Below are 22,236 nucleotides of genomic sequence, written 5' to 3' on the forward strand. Positions count from 1 at the left end.
CGTCAAGGAGCAGTTCCTCAGTGTGAATATTTATTTGATTCTTGCTTATTTACCAATTTATATGCTTTTGAAAATCCTCTGAAGGCTTTTTCAATTACATCTATTTTTTTCTTCCTTACAGGTTAAAGAGTGGCTTTGTCTAAACTGCCAGATGCAAAGAGCACTGGGTGGTGATTTGGCCCCAGTTCCACCAACTCCTCAGCAGAAACCGAAGGTTAGCCCTGCGGTTACAGCATCTTCAGTGACTAAACCAGTCCCTCCATCCCAGCAAACTTCCCTTAAAAAGGATGTTGCCCCTAAACCAGATCTTTCAAAGTCCCCTGAGATTAAAAAACCTCCGCCACTCACAAAGCAACCATCCATTCCAGGCTCTCCTCCAGCAAAAGCCAAGCAGCCTTCCCCCAGAGAGTCTGTAACCCAGCCAACCCCTCACCCAGAGCCTTCTCTCAAATCTGAGCAAGCCAAGGTACCAATGGCTGATGACAAATCTAAACAGCCAAAGACACAGAAGCCTCCAGCTGATGCTGGGGCTTCCTCGTTAGTTGCAATGAAACCTGATGTCTCAGGCTCCAAAATGCAATCACAGGTTCAGGAGAAAACAGCACAACCTCCTAAAACAGATTCTGCCAAATCAACACAAATTATCCCACCCGTGGGGGATAAAGAAGTCCCACCTGATTCTAAAGGCCCATCACGTACTCCATCTGATTCCAAACCCACTTCACAACCTGGGATGATCTCAGAGAGTAAAATTCAAAAACAAGTTGATCCAGTTCAAAAAAAGGAAGACCCTAAGAAAGCACAAACCAAAATGAGCCCCAAACCAGATGCCAAGCAAATGCCAAAAGGATCGCCTACTCTCCCAGGCACAAAGCCTAGTCCTGGACAACCCACACTTACAGCCCAGCAGCCCCCAAAGACCCAAGAACAGTCGAGACGTTTCAGTCTTAATCTGGGAAGTATCACGGATGCCCCGAAATCGCAGCCCACAACTCCCCAAGAGACAGTCACTGGGAAGCTATTTGGATTTGGAGCTTCAATCTTTAGCCAGGCATCAAATTTAATTTCCACAGCTGGTCAAGCAGGAACTCAAGCACAAGGTATGCCAGGGGCTCCAACCAAACAACCCCCTCCCCCTTCACATCCACCTGTATCTCAGGTACCACCTAAGCCCACCAGTCAAACTCCACAAACAGTTCCTAAAACCACACCTGTTAAAAAGGACACAAAAGCTCCAACTGCTGAAAAAACTGAGGTGCCTAAACCTGAACAGGTTGCCCCAGTCAAAGGCACAGAACCAGAAAAGAAGCCTCTTCCCACAAAAGAGAGCAAACCGCAAATGGTGGAACCGCAAAAGGCTGCTGGCCCTCTAGAATCAGAAAAGCCCACCAAACCAAAATCTACTTGTCCCCTTTGTAAAATTGGCCTAAATGTGGGTTCTAAGGATCCTCCCAACTTTAATACTTGTACAGAATGCAAGAATGTGGTATGCAATCTCTGTGGATTTAATCCGACACCACATTTAACTGAGGTAGGAAATGGCATTTAAATTTTTTTTTGATTCCTATATTTTAGTGATCAATGAAATGAGAACATTGTACTTCTTGTGAACAAAGCAAAAGTGCTTTAATTATAAACTTTATGTATGAGATTCTACTATCATGTTAAAAAGTGGTTTGATTTACCTTCTTGTTGGTTAGCATAATATTAGGTTAAAAGAAAAATGAGGAATGCAGGCCCTGAAGTCAGGAGGACTTGAGTTCAAATGTAGCCTCAGACACTTAATACTTCCTAACTGTGTGACCCTAGGGCAAGTCAATTAATCCCAGTTGCCACAAGAAAAAAAAAAAATAGGAAATTCACATAAAAATATTTCTTTGATTCATTGGAATTATAGACTTATGGCTTAAATGTATTTTTTTATTTAGGTACCTATTATATGACTATGTCAGTGTTGCTGGTCTTGGGTTTATTTTATTTAATCTAAACTAGTTGGTGTGAGTCTATAACAATTTAAAATCCATTGTTTATCAATTTTCATTTTCAAATTTCCATTAAAACCATGAATTACAATAAAGTTGATTGTAGGTAGGAGTGGTTAGATGTATTTTTTCTTATAGTTATTAAATTTTTCTATCGTAAATTTTTTTATCACTGGCATTAGGATACTATAAGATATCTGCATCTAGAGAAAGAACTGATAAGTACAAGTTTATACAGAACGCTTTTACATGTATAGGCATAATTTGTATCCAATGTTATCCATCTCTGGTGGAGGAGAGAGAAGGAAAAAGAGAATATGATAACTTTATTACATATTTTAAAAGAATAGCAAGTTGTATATAGTAGATTTGCAGTTTTGTGCATAATCGTCTTTTATTTTCTTCTATATTATGGAAATGCTCAATTTATTTTTTAAGTCCAGAATAAAATAAGTAAAAATTTTAAAAAAGAATGTAGGAAAGATAGAAAATTCTCTGACTTGAAAAGAATTTATGGTCTTTAGTTAAAATAAGAATATCTCTGTGTGTGTATGTGTGTATGTGTGTACACAAAGCATAAATAATATACAATATATAAGAACATTAAAATTGCTAAAGAACACATAGAACACATGTAATTAATATAGTTATTTGAAAATATCTAAAATGCCTGTGTAGCGTTTTGGATAGAGTTAATGAAGAGGACAGATATGTATAAAAAGGGGAACATTTTTCTACAAGAACACAGGTTTATGCTTAGATTACTGGACATCAAATTCATTCAACAGATTTCAAATACTTTATTCCACTTACATATTTATTTTCTAGTTCTTTGGAATTTAAATCTTAATGGCTATCATAATAAAAAATGTTTGAGTTTTTATTTGCTATTCAATATTTAATGAACTATTTTATGTAGAAAAAAATGAACTTAAATATTATTAAGTACAAACTAACATTTTTCATTGTCTTTTGACATAATATGTAAAGTTTTACATATATAAAGATAAATGGTACACTTTTACTTTTTATCTGAATTTATACCCTGTTTCAAATATTGGAAATACTATTAAATTGTATGTTTTAAATATGGGTATAAAGTTGTCTTTATCTCATTTATCATTATTTAGACTGGCATAAATAAACTATTACAACTTGTTTTGCTTTTGAGATTTTTAATCTTGAAAACAATTGCACAATATTATTTTAGGATTTTTCAATGTTTTATTTTTTTATATAGCATCTTCTGGTCAATAGTTTAGGACAAGCATTGTAAATGCTTAAAAAGTAATAGTAATTAATAAAAGTTTGATAGTAACAAGATAAAAATAAAGTAAAACTATAAACAACATATGTTTTAAAGTAGAGGGTCAATGTATGGGCATATTTATTTTGAAAATTGGAGTATATCTGGAAATTAAGAATCCAACATGATTATTATAATTATAGTAATTCTTTGAAGAATGCAAATGTTTGTCCTTAACTAGAATAAGCTTTTTAGATATTGTGCATTTTTAACCATTTTATTTCCCGGAAAGGTTATTTCTTGAGGTATAAGAGAGTTACTTCTTGCTGGAAAATACTGAGGGAGTCTGGTGCTTTTAAAATACTAGAAGACTTGAAATATATTTACTTAAGTTTACATGCGGTACTTCCTGGATACTGATTGTTAAAATTAGTTTTTTAAATAATTTCCATTTTTTCTATTGTTCCTAACTATAGGATAGTATTTACCAAAAGTTCAGCAATCATATAGCAATGCTTTGAGGGTATTCCACATCAGATAACTCAGAGATATTTGTTTTGTTTTATTTTTTATAATTTCCATTTTCTCTATTGTTTCTAAGTATACAGGATAGCATTTACCAAAAAGTTCAGCAATCATCTAGCAATGTCACATCCTATAACCCATTTGTGATATGGAGGTATGGTGTGTGTGTGTGTGTGTGCACATGCATGTACAGTAAAGCACACATTGGAGGCACATGTGCACATATATGTACATATATAGATATTTCTATCTATATAGTTATCTATATATCTTAATGTCTATTTATATTAGAATGGTGCATTGACTTTCCTTTTTAATATGAAAAAAATTTTGTATCAAAGAGTACTTTCTGTGTAATATTGCATAAGTGATTTAATCTTACTGGGTTTGATTTCCTCAATTTGTTTTTTTTTTTTAATTTTTATTTCCTCAACTTTATAATAAGGGGATCATCTTAGAAAATTGCTGAGGTTCCTTCCAGATCTAGATTTATGTAATGTGGTTTTATGCCTTTCTCTTTATGGTGTCTATCTTAGATTGTTGTGGATTTTTTTGTTTGTTTTAATTTTCCATAAGTAATCTTTGAACTGTGGAAATAAGATATCTGATCTGATATTATTTTATTTTTTTTCAATTAAGTCTAAATATGTTTTAGATTTTAGGAAGTTCTAGTGTAGTGAGTTTCTTTTGGAGTAATGTATCCAAGACTTAGGCAAGTACTTACCACATGGTGAACTTGAGTACAAGGTATAAGAAGATTATGTAACTGAGCTCCCTGATAGTTTTAAGACTTAAACCTCTAAGCTTCTCTTTTCTTTGACAATATTAAGTACAGAAGAGGTAGAGGAAGAATAGCAGCTGCAGAATAATTTATACTTATATAGTGTTTTATGTTTTTCCAAAGCCCTTTGCTCATAATCACCCTATGAGTTAAACAGTATGAGCATTATTATTCTCATTTTAAAGATAATTGAAACTGAAATCTCAGATTTTAGTGAAGCATAGTGCATGAATTGCTGAATGCAATTTGTCTGAATCCAGTTTCCTTGTCTTTTGATTACAGTGTACTGTATCTTATTGTGAGCTTCATCCTTTCTTATAGATTATATCACAATTTCTTTTATCTTATCTACAGGGGTCCTCAAACTTTTTAAATAGGGGGCCAGTTCACTGTCCCTCAGACTGTTGGAGGGCCGGACTATAGTAAAAACAAAAACTTTGTTTTGTGGGCCTTTAAATAAAGAAACTTCATAGCCCTGGGTGAGTGGGATAATCGTCCTTACCTGCCTCATCTGGCCAGTGGGCTGTAGTTTGAGGACCCGTGCGACTAGATCATAAAAATTACTTCCAATATACTAAAGCTGAGCCTGTGACCTTAAAAAAAAAAAAAAAAAAAAAAAAAAAAAAGAATTAGAGAAATATTTTTACTACACTTTGAATCTGGAAGAACTCGGCTTGTCTGGAAATCCAGAGTCACGATAGTTAATGCTGCTATAGGCAAAATTTGAAATAAATTTAATGTGGCAGATGTCTCTTTTTTGTTTTTATCCCTTGGTTATATTCTGAGGGTCGTAGCATATGGGTGTAGGATAAAATTATATTGCTGACTATTCATCCTTGCTGTGAACTTAGAACTATACTTTTGTCCTGCTTTTGAAATAGTAAATAATCATAAAACCAGGCTATGTATGAAAAGACTTGCCTTTTTCCATTAGGAAGAATGATATTATTGACCAATAAACATTATTTAAAGGAAGTCTTGGTAACCCTTGGAATTTGGATACTGTGTGTTGGTCATTATTATCAATGGTTAATGTTGTCTACATTTAGAATATTGAATAATCCTTAAGGCAAAGTGGTAGGTACACTTTAATTAAGATGCATATGCAATTTGTATCACAATTTCACCATTGACTATAGCCATTGAAAATGAACTCTGGTTACAAAATGTACCTTAAGTATTACATACATAATATAAAGCAAGCATGAAAATTCTATTTTTCATTTTATTTTGCTAAGAAGTATCAAATACTTGTTATGACAAAAGTGAAGTGTCCATTATATGTTAGAATATTGCTTTCATTTGGGGACCTATTCCTGATGGATATTTGTGTCACTTTTGTTACTCTTGAAACCATTGTAGTTTCCTGTACCTCAGATTTGAGTGAGAAAGTATCAACTATTTAGATTTTAAAAGGGATATTAGAAGTTATTCAGTTCAAACTCCTTATTTTTTAAAGATAAAGAAACTAAAGCCCAGAAAGATAAAGTAACATGTCTACAATCATCATTTAAACCCAAGTATTCTGAGTCCAAATGCAGTGTTCTTTCCACTGAGTCATAGTGCCTTCTAAAGCATTGGTATTTGGATGAGATATACATTCTATAATTATTCTTTATTATCATTGCATCTTACCAGATACCATTTATCAAATGATAACACATATGGAGAGGGAGTCAATAAAGTCTTGCCTTTGACATAAGATCTATGTAAATATGAGAAAATTACTTAATTTCTGCCATATAGATAATTCTTTAAATTGGTAGTTACAGATGAATAGTTAATCTGCAGATGAATAATCATTCTGCAGATCTTTATTCATGGAGGGACTTTCCATACTAGGAGTTCCTCACCCTACTATCCACCAGAAATCCAGAATAATTAAAAAAAATACTTGAGATACTAGCTGTATAATACTAATATATTCAGTATTGTACAAAACCCAGCTTAATCTATTGATTCCTATATATCTATCAGAATTGTTTGGAAATGACATTTATATCTGATTTTGGTGTTGTTAGACTCTCCGATTCATACAATTTAAGAATCGTCATAGTATCTCGGAGAATATTCTCCTTTTATTGCACACTCCTAATATCTGGCCCTGTCTTAACCATTTCTAAATTGTTAGATGATAAAAACAGGACCTGATAAACTCTTTGGTGCCCATTTTCTCACCTTTACTATACTACCACTTACTGTCTCATTACTCCTCCCAATTCCCTTTAGAACAGGCATAAAAAAGATGCAGTGGGTGGTATTTTTATCTATCTGCTGTCTGAATAACACCTCGTGTGACTATAATTTGGATTCTCTTTGTAGGAATTTACAGAAAGAATACAAGGATAATCTAAAAATACAGGTATTATAATGACTTGTTCCAGACTCTTGTCCGGAAGACATGATCAAATATAATTCCTATTAATACAAAATCAGAAGGAAAAAAAAAGTTGTTTGTAAATTGGATAAAGCACAAATATGCTTTATAGAGAGGATGAATGCTACCTTTAAAACTTTTGTTTTTGTTTTTGCTTTTTGTTTTGCTGTTTAATAGTTAAGGTTTCTAGGATGAGACATTTATCTCAAACTACATTATGATCTGGTATACATTCTTCAAAAGAGTAGAATTGTATCTTACAGAAACAATCTAAAAGAAAGAATTGTGAATCTAACGAAATACTGATTGAGCAACCCTGGTTGTTTAGTTTAAAAGACATTGGTTGCATTGAGCACCAAGATATTGCTGTTATTGATAGTCGTAGCCTGGACAATGATGGTATATTTATATTGATGGGTGGTTACCACACCCATGTTTCACTAGATGTGGTTCATTAGTAGAGAAAGATGGGAATTTCACATAGAATACTGAATCAAGAGAAGTTTTTCTTTAAGATTGTTAAAGTTGACAGTTGAAAATTCTGGTGGAGAGGGGGAAAAGACTAATGATAAGCTCTTATTGGTAAGGAGATGAAACTTAAAATATAATAAATGTTTAATTCTGGATGTTGACGTATAGAGTGATGCATATTGATACATGACAGTGTGAGTCATTTTTTTGGTTTCATTTTTAGAAAAGTGAGATGCTATGGCTAGAGGAAATATAAGCCAGAGGAATTGGGAGTAAGCATTTACCATGACATTATTTTAGGAACAAAAATATGCAGTAGCTTGCATGCACAGAAACTAAACAATTAAGGAGGGCCTAATGAACATTTTCATAAACTCTCTTTTGTTTTTTACAGCTTTTTAAATTTAATAAGAGTTAATTTAATAAGTAAATTATTTATTGAAAAAAGTTTTGGTTTTTTTTGTAGAGTGTAGGAATTGTGATTTCTTTGCCATTGTGGCTAAGCACTTAGTCACAAAATTGCTTAGCACACTGAGGGTTTTAGTAACTTGCCCAGAGTCATGCAACCTATTTGTATAAGAAATGCAACTTGAATCTATATTTTCCTGACTTGGTAACTAATTTTCCATCCCCAGGTAATACTTTCGTTTAAAGATAGCAAGTCAAATCAAGTCAACAAACATTTATTTATTAAGTATTCATCTTATAACAGATCATATCTCAAGAAGCTCCCAGTTCATTGGAATAGTAGATTTTAAAATTTATAGATGTATTTCATATTTCAGCAGAAAGTGGAACAATAGAAAGTGGACCAGCAGCAAAGCCAGCACTACTTGCATAGTTATTTTTGAACACTGTATACATGCTTTTATTATCTGCTGTTAGAGATCATAGGCATGTTGTCTTTGCAAAGAATTGAAGAATAATTTGCATCTGCTGTTGTCAGTGGAGCAAATTTTTAGAGATCCCTTCTTTTTCACAAAAATCACAAATCTTATCCAAGTCTTATTATCCTGATCGCTTCTGTTTACATTCCTCACATCCACCCATCCTCTTGCTTAGAGTTATGTTATTCTTAGTTTCGTTATCTTAGTTTACTGCCTGTCAGCTTTTTCTTGTACAGCTCAGTGTAGGTGTCTCTCCCACTCCACTACCCAGTTGCATCTTTTATTTTGTTATTTTATTGAAGAAAACAAATAATGTATGAATAAATGCATGATATTTAATAGATTTCAAAGGACCATATAGCTATAGAAAATTTTGTGAATACTAAAAGGAAATCAACAACCATCCTCTCAGATAGTTTACTCAATGAGAAGGCATATTGTTTGCTACTTTAGCATTCCTTTGGAAGCTTAATTCAGGTATAATTGTGATATTTTTTAGCAGTAATTAAAAGAAAATAGCCACTGAAATTGATTTAGGAAAAGAATTGCTGCTGCTTTTGTTATAAAGAACATTTCTCACATAGCTGTTTACATAGGGTAAAACCATATTCAAACTTCATAGATTTGCAGACAGGTGCTAAATAAATGATTGCAGTTTGAGAAAGGGTGGCTTCTTAGCAAAATTCTGAAGCTGGTGATATTTTTCTTTAGGAGTCCAGACTATTCTTTGGCATCCTTTTATCTTTTTGGAGGCAACTCCTCTTATCCTTTTGGTACCTAGTGCTTATTTGCTTGTTTTCCCCTTTGAAAGATTCTGCCAGGACTTTTCTTTTTCTTAAATCCAACAAATGTTTATTTTACATATTTCTATGACATGTAACATATTGTTTGATGCAGCATTTGTTGATATTTTGGTCATGGGTGAACATTATTCCCTGAATGAATTCCCTGGGTAAAAATCTTCCCTCTGATACGTGCTAGCCATTTTGTCTTTCATACTGTTCTCTAGTTCTTTGGTCATAAATTCTTTCCTTCTCCAAAGATCTAATAGGTAAATTATCCCTTGTTCTCCTAATTTGTTTATGGTATCATTCTTTATGTCCAAATCATGTATCCATTTGAACCTTATTTTGGTATGGGGTGTGAGATGTAGGTCTATGCCAAGTTTCTGACATTTTATTTTCAAGTTTTCTCAGCAACTTTTGTCAAATAGTGAGTCATTCTTATTCCAGAAGCTAGAGTTTGGGGGGTTACCAATTACTAGATTACTATAGGCCTTGATTATTGTATCATGTGTATCTAATCTATTCCGCTGATCCATCACTCCATTTCTTAGCCAATACCAAGTGGTTTTGGTAACTGCTGCTTTATAATACAGTTTTAGTTTTGGTACTACTAAGCCTCCATCCTTTGTACTTTTTTTTTCATTAATTCCCTTGATATTTTTAACTTTTTGCTGACTTGTGCTGAATTTCTTTTTCTGCTCAAATCACTTCACCTTTCCTTGCACCTGGACACTCTTTAGGTTTATAACTTGTAGAGGAGATAGATGTGCATTGAGTGTGAACTCCATGATTATTTCCATGATTGCTAGGAGATTGTTCTGGGCTTTCAAGAAAAAGCTTCATTACCACCAGAAAGTTAAATCTTCTGGAATTAATTGGATGAGGAACATCTGTGTGACTTATTTAGAAAATTAGTGTTATATAGCTTTAAAATGTTCCCTAGTATAATAGTTCTCTCAACAGAAATTTCCAAGAAAATGAGAATAAAAACGTTAGCTCATATTGGAACCAATAATTGACTTTTCCTTGTGGCCCTTGACTAATTTCTTTTGTCATCACTACCTGAGGAGTGGTGCTCCACATCTGTCAAAATGTCTGGTACCAGATTGCCTCTCCTTTACTAGTGGGAATTTAGTGAGGACTTTTTTGAGTTCTTGCTGGCACATAAAAGAAGAAAACTGAGTTACAGGGCTAAAATCAAAGAAGCAATATTAGAAGTATATAGTGGTCATATTAAATACATTAAGACAGTGTATGATATCAGATAAACTTTTTTAGGAGATTTGGCCCAGAAGCCAAACAACTGTTCTGGATAGAATATATTTCTAAACTGAGAAATTCCTCTGAAGTGTAACAGACCTTATTGTTAAAGGCCCAAGTGTGAGTCTTTACCAGAAGTTTGAAAGATTGTTTTAGATATGCATAAAATATGGTGAAAAGTAATGAGCTATGACTCAAATAAAATATTTGAATTGCTCCTTTCTTTTATTTGTGATGACAGCAGAGCTTCTGTTTTTACTTAGTAAATCTGGTGTATGACTCTGGTGTGTTAATGATGGCCATCTTAGTGCTTGAAGAGAAGAAATGAAAGGTTTTTAAATAGCTTTATCGTGACTTAGAAATTGAAAAATTTAGAAAATACTTTTCATGGGATTATAGAGCTGAACTTGAAAGGACCCTCAGAAGTCAGATAGCCCAATCCCTCCCTTCAGTTTACTTATGAGCAATCTGAGGCCCTGGGAATTGAAACGTCTTGCCTAAGACCCAAGGATGAGAAATAAGAAACTAGGTCTTGTGGCTTCAAAATCAGTTTGCTTCCTTTTTTCCCCTCAGAAGTTTTTTGTCAAGTAGAGATAGGGAGCCAGTTATGGATCTATTTACTTAACAGCTTCTTAAACTGTGGTTCATGATTCCAAATGGGGTATGCTAACTGAGTATGGGGATCTCGAAATTATGATTTATTATCAGTAAATGTTTGATTTGTATACTTTTTTTTTATACCTGGGATCAAATAAAAATTTCTCAGGTAAATAGAGATCATGAATGGAAAAAGTTTAATAAGTCTTGATCTAAATTCTCTAGATAACTATTGATGTAGAGTTTTATAAAGATGTAGATATTAATGATTTGTAGATATGTATTTCTTTTAAATAAACTTATGAGGATGTATTTTATTTTCTACATAGTTTTCCCCTGTATCCTTGCTCTTCCTTCACTCAGCCATCATTAGATAACAAATAGGTTTTTTTTTGTTGTTAAAAGAGGAAATAGGAAAAAAAAAGCAGCCAAATTGATCAATATACTGAAAAGATCTGAGAATAAGTGCAGTGTTCCACAATCATAAACCTATCTCTCTCATCACATTCATACATTTCTGCAAAAGAGTCAGAGGAGATGCCTTCTCATATTTCTTCTTTGGGGTCAAGGATGTTCTTTGTAATTTTGCAATATTCATTGTCGATGGTTTTGATTTTGTTCTTTCTATTTACATGGCTATCAGTCTATTTCCAGTTTTTTGTCTGTGCTTACTTCATTTTGCATTAGTTTTTATAATTCTTTCCAGGTCTCTAGATAGTAATCGTATTCATTGCTTCTTGTAGCACAGAAATATTTCATTAAATTCATGTACCCAGTTTATTTAGGCATTCTCCTATTGATCCAATTGATTCTACCTTATTCCCAGTTCTTTGCTACTACACTATGTGCTGCTATAAATAATTTGGTACATATAGACTTTTCTTTTTATCAGTAAACTCATTGGGACTAGCAATAGAATCCTTCTTTCAAAGGGTATGAAATACTATCTGCACAATTCTGAATTGTTTCCAAAATGGATATATTCATAATTCCACCAATAATATCTTAGTTTCCCTGACTTTCCATGGCATTGACTATTTTCATCTTTGGTTATCTTTTCCAGTATGTTGAGTGTGAGATAAAACCTTAGGGTCTTTTTTGACTTATTTTTCTCTTATTAGTGATTTGGAATAGTCTTTCATTTGGTTGTTAGTATTTTACAATTCTTCTTTCAAGAACCATTCATTCATATTCTTTGACCATTATCTATTCAGAAATGGTATTGCTATAATATAAATCTTTACTTGGGAAATTTGTTATGATTTTGACTGCTTTTCTTTCTTACCCTAGATGGTACTAGTTTTGTATGTTGAGAAGCTTTTCAATTTCATTTAATCAACATGATCTAATTTTGTCCTTTGTACTTGCCTTTATTCCTTGTTTAGTTGAGAATTCATCTCCTGTCCATGGCTGTTAAGGACATATGATATAACTCTCCTCTCATTTTGTTTATGATATGACCCAGATGGTGTATTCATAATGAATTTATTTTAAAATATGGTGTAAGGTATTGGTCTAAGCCTCATTACTACCAGACTGCTATCTAATTTTTCTAGCACTTAACAAATATGGAATTCTTTCCTAAGTAGTTTGTTTGGGATTCCTACTGTTCCTAGCACTCATTATTGAGTACTAGTAATTCTGATTTTTCCTTGTCTAATTTGTTTCCTTGATCCACTTCTCTATTGTTAACTGTACTGATTGTTTTGATGATTGCTGCCTTTTATTATATTTTGAGGACTGTCAAGAATATTCTTTTTAATTCTTACCATTTTTCTTTATTCTCACTAGCATTCTAGATTTTTTTCCAACAAATAAATTTTGTTATTTTTAGCTACTATATATTATGATGAGAAATGATAGCTGATTTTATTTAGGCATAGTGTGGCCTGATTTTGCTTACATATATATCTCATGTATATATGTATATGTATACATGGATATATATCCTTACATGTGTACATATATGTACATATACACACATATAATAGCTTGGCCATAGAAAGCTTTTATGATTACTTCATACCAAATAAGATATAGGGACTAGAATTATTATAGTGATTCACCAGATTTCTAAAAAATAGCAGACATTTGCTGATTATACCGATCTATCATCATCTTGAAATTCTGAATGTTCTTTTAGACAGATAGCTGACATTTAAATTCTATAAAAATAAACTAACCATATTTGTGATTATTAAAACAATGTGCCTCATCACTATATTTAGAAGGTTAAGTTAATTTTACTCCAAATTGAAATATGTTAGGAACTGATATCAAGTAGAGTAGAGCTAGTATTATCAACTTGAATGGTGAAATAAAAAGCAATGTTCTCATAAAACTAAGTCACTGATTTCTCAGCATATGTGTCTTAAGTATAAATAAATTATTCAAAGGAAAATCCATCTCTGTCACTGATTCTTCAAGTAATTTTTGCAACAATTAATGAACCTAGAACTCTGTATCATGGAATGCCCTTTACTCATTTGAATAATAGATAATTTTGTCTAGGACCTCTCTGAGGCATATTTTGAGGCATAAGGTTTAGTATAGAAGTGTTAAAAAGACTTCATTACAATTTAGTCTTACCAACAAATTTTTCAACATGGACTCTGAGAAATGTCATAAGTCACTTTTTTTTTGACCATTTTTTTGGCCATCTTCTCCATTAACTCACTAACTGACCATGTATTTAAAAGACAATAATCTGGAAGAACCTGGCTCTCCTGTTTGGTGACTATTTTTTCCGACACACTGTGTCAGGTAGCTTCAATTATACTTCACTTCATTTCATTCAGCTACTTCCTCCATAATCTCCTCCCCAATCTCCTTGCTTTATATACCCTCTATCTTTTCTCCCTCCCCTTTCATGGAATATGAGCTTTAATCTTCCATATATATATATGTATGGCATATATATATATATATATATATATATATTAATCTGCCATAATAGGCTTATTATTCTAAAGTGAATAAATGCCTCCTGTGTACCTAATTAGGCCATTTAAGAAACTCTTATTTGCATTTTGTGATTTCATCTTTTACTCTCTATTGTGATCTATGTCTTAGTTTCACATTCCTATTATATGGAAAGGGATTGGGCCTTTGATTTCACTGATATAGAGAATGTCTATGTTAGAAAAGTTCCTCTCAATACAGGGGAGTTTTTTTTCTTAAATTTAAGGGAAGTGTGTAGAGCACCAAGAAGTTAAGGGATTTGTACAGGGTCACACATTGTTCTCTATGGTACTATAAGGCTTCTCATGGTAGGTAATACATTTAAAAACCCATCCTCTAATAAAGGAAGATTAGACTAACATAAACCTTTTGAAAAATGGATGTGCTTTAGTGATTTATATCTGGAAAAAGGATGCCTCTCTTTAATAAAATCAGGTGCTATTGCCATTTAGACTGTAATCTTAACTGTCAATAATAATTTGAGGGATCTCAAGAAGGTAAAGCAGGTGGTATAGTTTATTAGGAATTAGCTTCCTGTGTTTTAAGAGAAGAGTAGGAATTTCTTATAATAACTTATAATAACTAAAGATGTTACTAACTCCAGTAAATTGATTTTTCTTGTTCCAAGAATTAATTTTGTTAGAGATGTGAAGTCACGAAAGAAGCAGAAATAGAATTTTGTAACATTCACATCTGTTTGGATATACTGAGGAAGTCTCTCCTAGGGAGAGAGAAGGCAACTAGATTCATTTAGTGCATTTTGTGAGCAAAGTGGCTTAATGAATAGCAGATTTTCCTTGTTTTTTCTAGAGTCAAATAGATAAAAGTTAATAATTTTATTTTGTTGTAGTCACTCCTCAATATCTCTCTAAATTGTGCCCAATAGTAAACACTTATAGAAAGATAATTTTAAAATTCAGATTGAAAATTTAGGGAACACTTTAAATCTCACTCAGGTATAATATATTTTCAAAGACACCCTTAAAAAAAAGCAAAACAGGTCAAATTTTATATGAGTTATTATTCATTTTCTTGCTTATCAACTACCTTCCTGATTCTCTCTTGCTCCATTTGGTAAACCTTTTCAATCACCTTTGCTTTATGTCTAATGGCATTGTTTCCAGTGCATCCAACAATTGTGATATATACTCTTTTAGAAATTATTCTATGTAATTAGATATTTGACAAAAGTAAATGGGAAAGGCCCCCTTCTCCCTTTTAACATATTCTCACTTGACATAATCTTACTTTGTGTATAGTTTATTAACTAGTCTATATTAGATATAATATGATTTATCTATTATACATAAATGTATGAAAAATCATTTACTATGTGATAAGTACTGAAGACATAGTTCCTATCCAAGAAGCTTACATTGTAAGACAGTAGAGATGTTATAGGAGATAGAGTGGTGTATTGGAGTTAGATAGATTTAGGGTCAAATAATGCTTCCAACTAACACAGTACCGCATGAACTCGGCATATCATTTATCCTCTGTGCAATAGGCAACTCAACACTACTAAACAGCCTCTAAAGTAACATGGTTGAACAGAAGGATTGTGTTTTCCTAAATTTAAATAAATAAATATTTTGTCAGATCAAAATTTTGTCAGATGATATGATTGTGAGTTTGAGATGGCATGACACATAGAGTTGGAGATATTGGGATGTACTTTATGAGAAAAATTATACCCGAATTATGTTTTTGCAGTTATGTACTTAGACATGGTAACTAAACTTCTGGAAATTGCTTAGAACAACAAGGGAGGAAGTGCAAAGACAGAAAAGAAGATTTAGTTCAGAACCTTAGGAAATTTTTATACTGACATGCTAAAAGATGGATGATTATACAGCAAAGCTAACTAAGAAGTGGTTATGAAAGCGACCGCAGAAGAGTATATTGTTAGAGTTTAGTCAGTGACTACACAAGCATTTACTAAATGGAAACTACAAGTCAGGCAGTGTATAAAGCATTTGGTTTAAAAGGAAAGTTTGAAACAAAGCAAGACAAAAACAAAACAAACATAAAAGAAACATTTCTTTTCTCAAGGAACTCACATGTTAGGGAAAACATGTTATGTAGACAAAAGTTTTATGTATATATATACACACACAAAGATAGTAGGAAGTTATCAGGAGAAGGTAGACTTTAGAAAGTGGTATTTTAGCTGAGACTTGAAAGAATCTAGGGAAGGTAGAAAACAGAAGAACAATAGAATTGTAGTTCTTGGGGCAGTCAGTGAAGATTCAGGAAATCTGGAAATGTAACACATTACACTGATTTTATAGGATGTGGAGGGCAATAAGTCTTAAAAGATTAAAAAGTTGGAAAGGAATTAGATTATGTAATGCTTTAAAAGCCAGAACATTTTGTCTTTCATCCTTGAGGCAATAGGTAGCCAATGAAGTTTACTGAATAGGGAAGTGATATGATCAGAGACAGACTTCAGGCATATCATTTTGAGAGCTGAGTGGAGTGACCTAGAAAAGTGAGGACATTGCTAAGGTGGGGAAAGAGTGAGGAGATAGTTTCTTGGAGGAAAGAGTCTGTCAACTTTCTAAAAAGTTTCAGATAAATTAAAGAAAGATGAGAAAAGTGCAAAGGGTTTAGTTCAGAGATCATTGATAGTGGTTAAGAGAACAAATGACTTGCATAATAGAATTGGAAGTCAAATTGATAGGATTTAAAAGTGGTTTGTGAAGAAGGCTGATACAGTTTCTATGGTTTTCCCTTTTTTAGAATTTTGTAATGAAAGAAAAAATACAGATGAGGATGCAGGAATAAGTCAATTCTCTTTAACACTGGAGAAACCTAAATATGTTTATAGGCACTGGGAATAGATACAATGGATATGGATAAAGGAAGAGGGAGAGGAAGAAAGCATAGGAGATAGAGGCAGATTATAAATGAAGAGAAGGCAAGGTATAAGAGAAGAGAAATGATGAAACAAAATGCAGAGGCAAAGGGACTAATCTTGGCAAAGTGGATTACTTTCTTGACAGATTGAAAAAAATATAAAAAAGAAAAATAAAACTATAGAGGGGATATGAGGTACAGAGTGGGTGAAATGAAGAAGTTCATGACAGATGGCCTCCATTCTGTTAAGGAATGAAAGGATGAGAGGAAGTGTTGGAGCTTGACAAGAGAAAAAGTTGGAAACAGCTGCTGCATGGAGTAGAATAGTTGATATGGGAAAAATAAAAGGATTACTAAAGAGTGGAAATATAGGTCATAGAATTGGGGAGAAGACAAATGGGTATGTCCAGCACATATCTCTAGGAACCCAAAATATGAAAAATTGTTGAAGTAGAGAGGAAGAATGTGAGCCATGTATTAAACAAAAGAAGAGCAGTGATTTGGAGACTAGCCAGTGATAGCAACTTGGATCTGAATTGGATGAAATAGATATGCAAACTTGCTGAATTGATGGTAGCAGATGGAGGGTCTGGATTAATTAGTTTGGTGCAAGGATTTGACTAATTACTCTTCTCTACCCAAGGGATAGATCATGAAAGGTGAAGTTAGCTCCAAAGAAGGAAGTTAAGGATGAGGAAACCAAGTTTCTCTGAGTACCAGAGGATAGTAAGAGTGTCAAACAAAGTGATCTATGATAAAGAGGAGGGTTTTTTTCTTTTTTTTAAAGATATTTGATTTCTGGAGAATAGAGGAAGATAGGAAAAATAAGAAATGCTCTGGCTTTCTTGAATTAGAATGTATTTGTAGAGAGAGTTATGCAAAGGGAGTAGATACAATGTATTCATATAGGGCAGATAAATTACCAATTGGCCAAAATAGTGGATAAAAGATTTGATATTTATGGTAGTTGGTAAATGTAATAAAGGAGGATACTCACTCCTGGAAAATATGAGTCTAGGAAAACTCAATTTTCTGTCCCATTATGTCCCATCATGATATTTCATAAGATTTTGTGTCAATCTCAGAGCAGGTCAGGAAGATTAATATCAATGGCAACCAGAAATGTTTTATGGTATAAAAATTTCTAGTCTTAGATATCATGGGATAGCAGATCACTATTCCTGTCTTAATAAAGAACTAATTAAAATCAGAGCACTAGCATTGACAGTAGTAATAGTAATAATAATAGTAGTAGTAATAGTAGTAGTAGTAGTAGTAGTATCAATGTAATCGCTCTTCTTCAGGAAGAATGACTAATTCAATTGATTAAATATTTATTAAGCTTCCAAATGGAGATACAACAGTAAAGGAAATTCGTATCCTACTGGGGTATAGGGACATCGCATGCTTACTCATAAGTAAATACAAAATATACACAAAATAAATGCCACATGATTGTGGATGTGTGGGATATGATAGCAATTGGAAGAATAAGGGAAGGCCTCTTAAAGGGAATAGTATTGAGTTGTCCTTGAAGAGAACTAGGCTTTCTAAAAAGCACAGGGAAGGAGGATATTCCAGTTCTTTTGGACATTATGCCAAGACATGGTGCAATAGCAAGTAGTCAATTTGATCTAATCATAGGGTATATGAGGGAAATTCATAGAGAATCAAATTTGAAATTTGAAAATTCTTAGCTTTTGCACTTTCTGGTTTAAGCTTATGGTCCTACTTAATCACTACAGCATACTGAGTATGAGCCAACTGTTAGGAGAACCATATCACACTAAGTAGGTACTTAATTAGAGAATCATTATGTCATCAATCACACTGAGTAGGTGCTTAATTATAAGCACCCTGCTGTCAGTATCTTAAATATATTTTCAGAGTTCAGGCCCTCTACAATTTTTCACTAGAATCCTTCCCCATTTTACAAATGAGGAAATGGAGGCAGACATAAAGTAATTGATTTGCTTATAGTACAGCTATAATTCTGTAGCTTTGCCTACTTAATTAAGCTGGCCCTTGGTTAGTAACAGATACAGTGAATAAGTGAATCTATACTCAAAATTTTTCTAATTCTAACCTTACAGCATTTTTTTGATTAATTTGGCATGGCTCTTAAAAACCCAGTACCTTCCTATTACAGTGAAGATCAGAGAGGGACTCATATAGAAAAAAATTTCTTCTATTAATTCTAGATCATTTGGGGAAAATCTTTCCTTTTCTGTTTTTTAATTGGGGCAAGATATATATATATAATATTTAAAAAATACGCATACTTCTTGGGAAAGGGAATCACGATTCTGCTTACTAGAGGAAAATAAAGGAACTTATGGAATTGGTTGTATTTTGTCCAAACATCAAGAAATATTTTGTAGTATTTCATGATTGATTATGAGATATTATTAGACTGTCATTAAGATACTTTTGGCTTTCATGCCTATATCTGCTGCAGAAGCTGAGAATGTAGAAAACTTATATGAAAACTTACTAAGACTCTTCTAAAGGAAACAACATGTACTTTATGATATAATGGCTTCAGTGCAAAGTGAATACAAGGAAGTATATTGAAAAATACAACTTACTATTAGTAAAATTCAAGAGTACAAAGGCTTAGATTATAAAGAATCTCACCTATCTATATTGTAAATAATTTATACAAAGAGAAAATAGGTAAGATTTGGACATAGAAAACACTGCATGATACCATTTTTTTTTTTTTTTTTTAAGGAAAATGACTTTTAAGGAAATTTTGACTGAAAATTATTTACCAGTTAGAAGTCACTTTTCAATCAGCTTTTTCCAAATATCTGAATATCTAATCAGCTTATCAAAGAAAAGATTAAATCAATACTAAACTATACTATAAATAACTAAACCATAAATAGTACAATTTTGATATTTCAAGATATTTGAAAAGGGGGATGTGCAAATGTTGGAAATAATTACAGATTTTTTTTTTAATCAAACATTAAAAAAGAAAAATGTCATTACCATCTCACGTGCCTACTTTCCCAACTCTATATAATATTCATGAGAATAATTTGTACATTTATTGAGGTTATTATTGATGAAATTATTAGAAGAAAATAGGCAGATATTTTACAATTAATATTCCACAAGCTGAGCACATTTTTGCAATCACAAAGTTTATAAAAAGCTCAGAGTACAAAATCATACTGTGCCTATTGCTTGTTTACTATAAACAAAGTACTTGACTTGTTAGCACACTAGAGGTAGCTTTGTTGAGTGACCCTCTGATTATATGAAGTGTAAAATAAAACAGACTTTTATTCAGCAAAGATATTGCCACTGTCATAGAGTCCAGATTAAGAAGTATCTTTTTACATATGGTGAGGTTTTGTAGCTATTCCTGTTCTAGGATGATCCTTTGCAAATTTCATCAAGTCCAAGAATATTTCAGAATTTTCTGTTTGAAATGAATTATCATTCAAAAATTTTGACATAAGTATCCACAGGAAGAAGCCAAATAGATTAATGTCTAAAGTTAAGACTCTGATATTCAGATAGGTGGATAGTCCATAGGTCTGGTCCAATAGTACCAATGGCAGGTAGATAATGAACTGGGCCTAGAAATTTGTCAGAAGAGACAAGGCTACATTGTTTTTTGGGGGAATTGCTTAGGACTTTCCCTCACTCTTCTCTCTCTCTCACATACACATGCACATATATCTTAGTATAAGCTATCGTTTTAATGAGAATAATATAAGGCATTTTAGAGATGAAATTAAGAAGATAATTTTTTGGGATTGAGAATATGGTTACCATCATGAGATTAAACTGACTCCAAACTTTTTTCAGTAATGCCTCACTCCTCAATGTATATGTCATATCTTCAGCAGTACCATGACATTGCTACTCCAGCCCTGTGATCATTTTCCAGAGCTCTTTGCTTTTCTGCATCAGTTTTGCACCCTAATGCATTTTTTGGTTATATATCTTGAATATCTATTTGACTTTCTGGCTTCTGGAACAATGCCTTTTTCTGCTCATTTAGCATCTCTAGACCAGTTCTATCTTATCATTGGAATTGGACTCACTTGACTCATAAGATTAAAAAGCGAGTCACACTCTTCCTCTTCTTATACCTGAAGCTCCTGCTCCTTAAAGTTTCCACTTCTGAAGCTTCTCTTCCAAATTCTTTTTTTTTCCCTCAGGATTCATCTTTGGGATTCAAATGTTAGAGGCATCCCTTCCTTAAACATTGCTCTGAGATCTCTTGAGTCTTAAACCACTATATTCTCCTCGCTCTGGGTAAAGGTCAGTCTCTTCTGAGAGAAATGTCCTGAACTCATTATTTCCATAAACAATTATGAATTTTCTGGGCTGTTTCCATGTAAGTTGTAACAACTTATTCTATGGGAAGGATTACATTAGTTTCATGTTCCTGGGATTCCAGGACACACAGAATAAGGTCATCCAAACATAATACTTTTTGTACCTTCTGATATCTCTCTCAGTTCCATTTTTCTCCTTGGAAATGGTAGTGTTTCTGGAGCTTAATGAGATCAGCAAGTTTCTCCAGAATCACAGTGGGCTGATATTCTTTTAATTTGAAGACCAATACCCAGAGCAACACAAAAGTATGGGAACTTCTTCCTACCTCCTGAGATAAGCTCACCAAAACACATGCCCAAAGTCAGTGCTGACTGAGTATGTGAAATATTCTTGGCAAAAAGAATAGATAAAATAACTTGGTAGATTTTTTTTCATCATCTCTTTGGCATGCATTGATTGAGAAATAAGAGAACTAGTTGTAAGAGGTTCAAGAGACTTCATATTTAGGGATTTTGATGAGCCTAAGGTTTTTTTTTTTTTTTTGTTTTGTTTTTTTGTAAATCAAAATTCTGAGTTTTTTTTAATATATATACTAGAGGGTTTTTTTTTTTTTTTTTTTTTTTTTTGATAAAGCTATAAGACTGCCAAGAATGGGATGATACAGGAAAGGGTGAGCAGTCTGGTCATGTGAAAATGTAAATGGATAACCAATGTAAAGCCTATCTGCTTCACTAGTATCCCTGAAACTTAAAGAGTTCTTGGGTAAGACTGCAGTTATTGATGAACCTGTGCAAGACTTATCAAAAGAAATGGGAGATGAGGAAGTATCAGTGAGTGGCAATCAATACTAGTGAAGGGAGTGTCAACAAACATGAAATCAGAGATCTATCAGAGAGTGATTAATTTTTTAAAATATTCAAAGATAAACAGTTATGATCTATGTTTGACTTCTTAATCTATTTGAATAATAGTCCTTAATGCACAAATTTACATAATATATACACAAGTATCAGATTGAGTCATGCATTATTTTTGTTTACTACATGACCTAGAAAACCTGGCACCATACCAAAACTGTCTTGTAGTAAATTCGGCCAAGTTATGCTTTTTCATATCTACTGTTGGCTGTGATTTTAAAAGTGCATGTTAAGAGTAAAGGAGAAGTTAATTGACACTGAAAAGCCCATATTCCAGAATAAAACT

At 32.9% G+C, this 22,236-nt stretch overlaps 1 protein-coding gene across 6 annotated transcripts in view; it reads left to right on the forward strand.

The window, feature by feature from the left end:
- PCLO (piccolo presynaptic cytomatrix protein) overlaps positions 1–22,236 on the forward strand; it is a 513,527-nt gene that overhangs the window by 35,448 nt on the left and 455,843 nt on the right. For all 6 annotated transcript variants that reach the window (XM_031938652.1, XM_031938653.1, XM_031938655.1 and 3 more), the window contains exon 3: positions 122–1,531. In XM_031938652.1, the coding sequence (XP_031794512.1) occupies positions 122–1,531 (1,410 nt within the window). The remainder of the gene's footprint in view (positions 1–121; positions 1,532–22,236) is intronic.

The sequence above is a fragment of the Sarcophilus harrisii genome, chromosome 5 (genome assembly GCF_902635505.1).
Source record: "Sarcophilus harrisii chromosome 5, mSarHar1.11, whole genome shotgun sequence".
Lineage (NCBI taxonomy): Eukaryota > Metazoa > Chordata > Mammalia > Dasyuromorphia > Dasyuridae > Sarcophilus > Sarcophilus harrisii.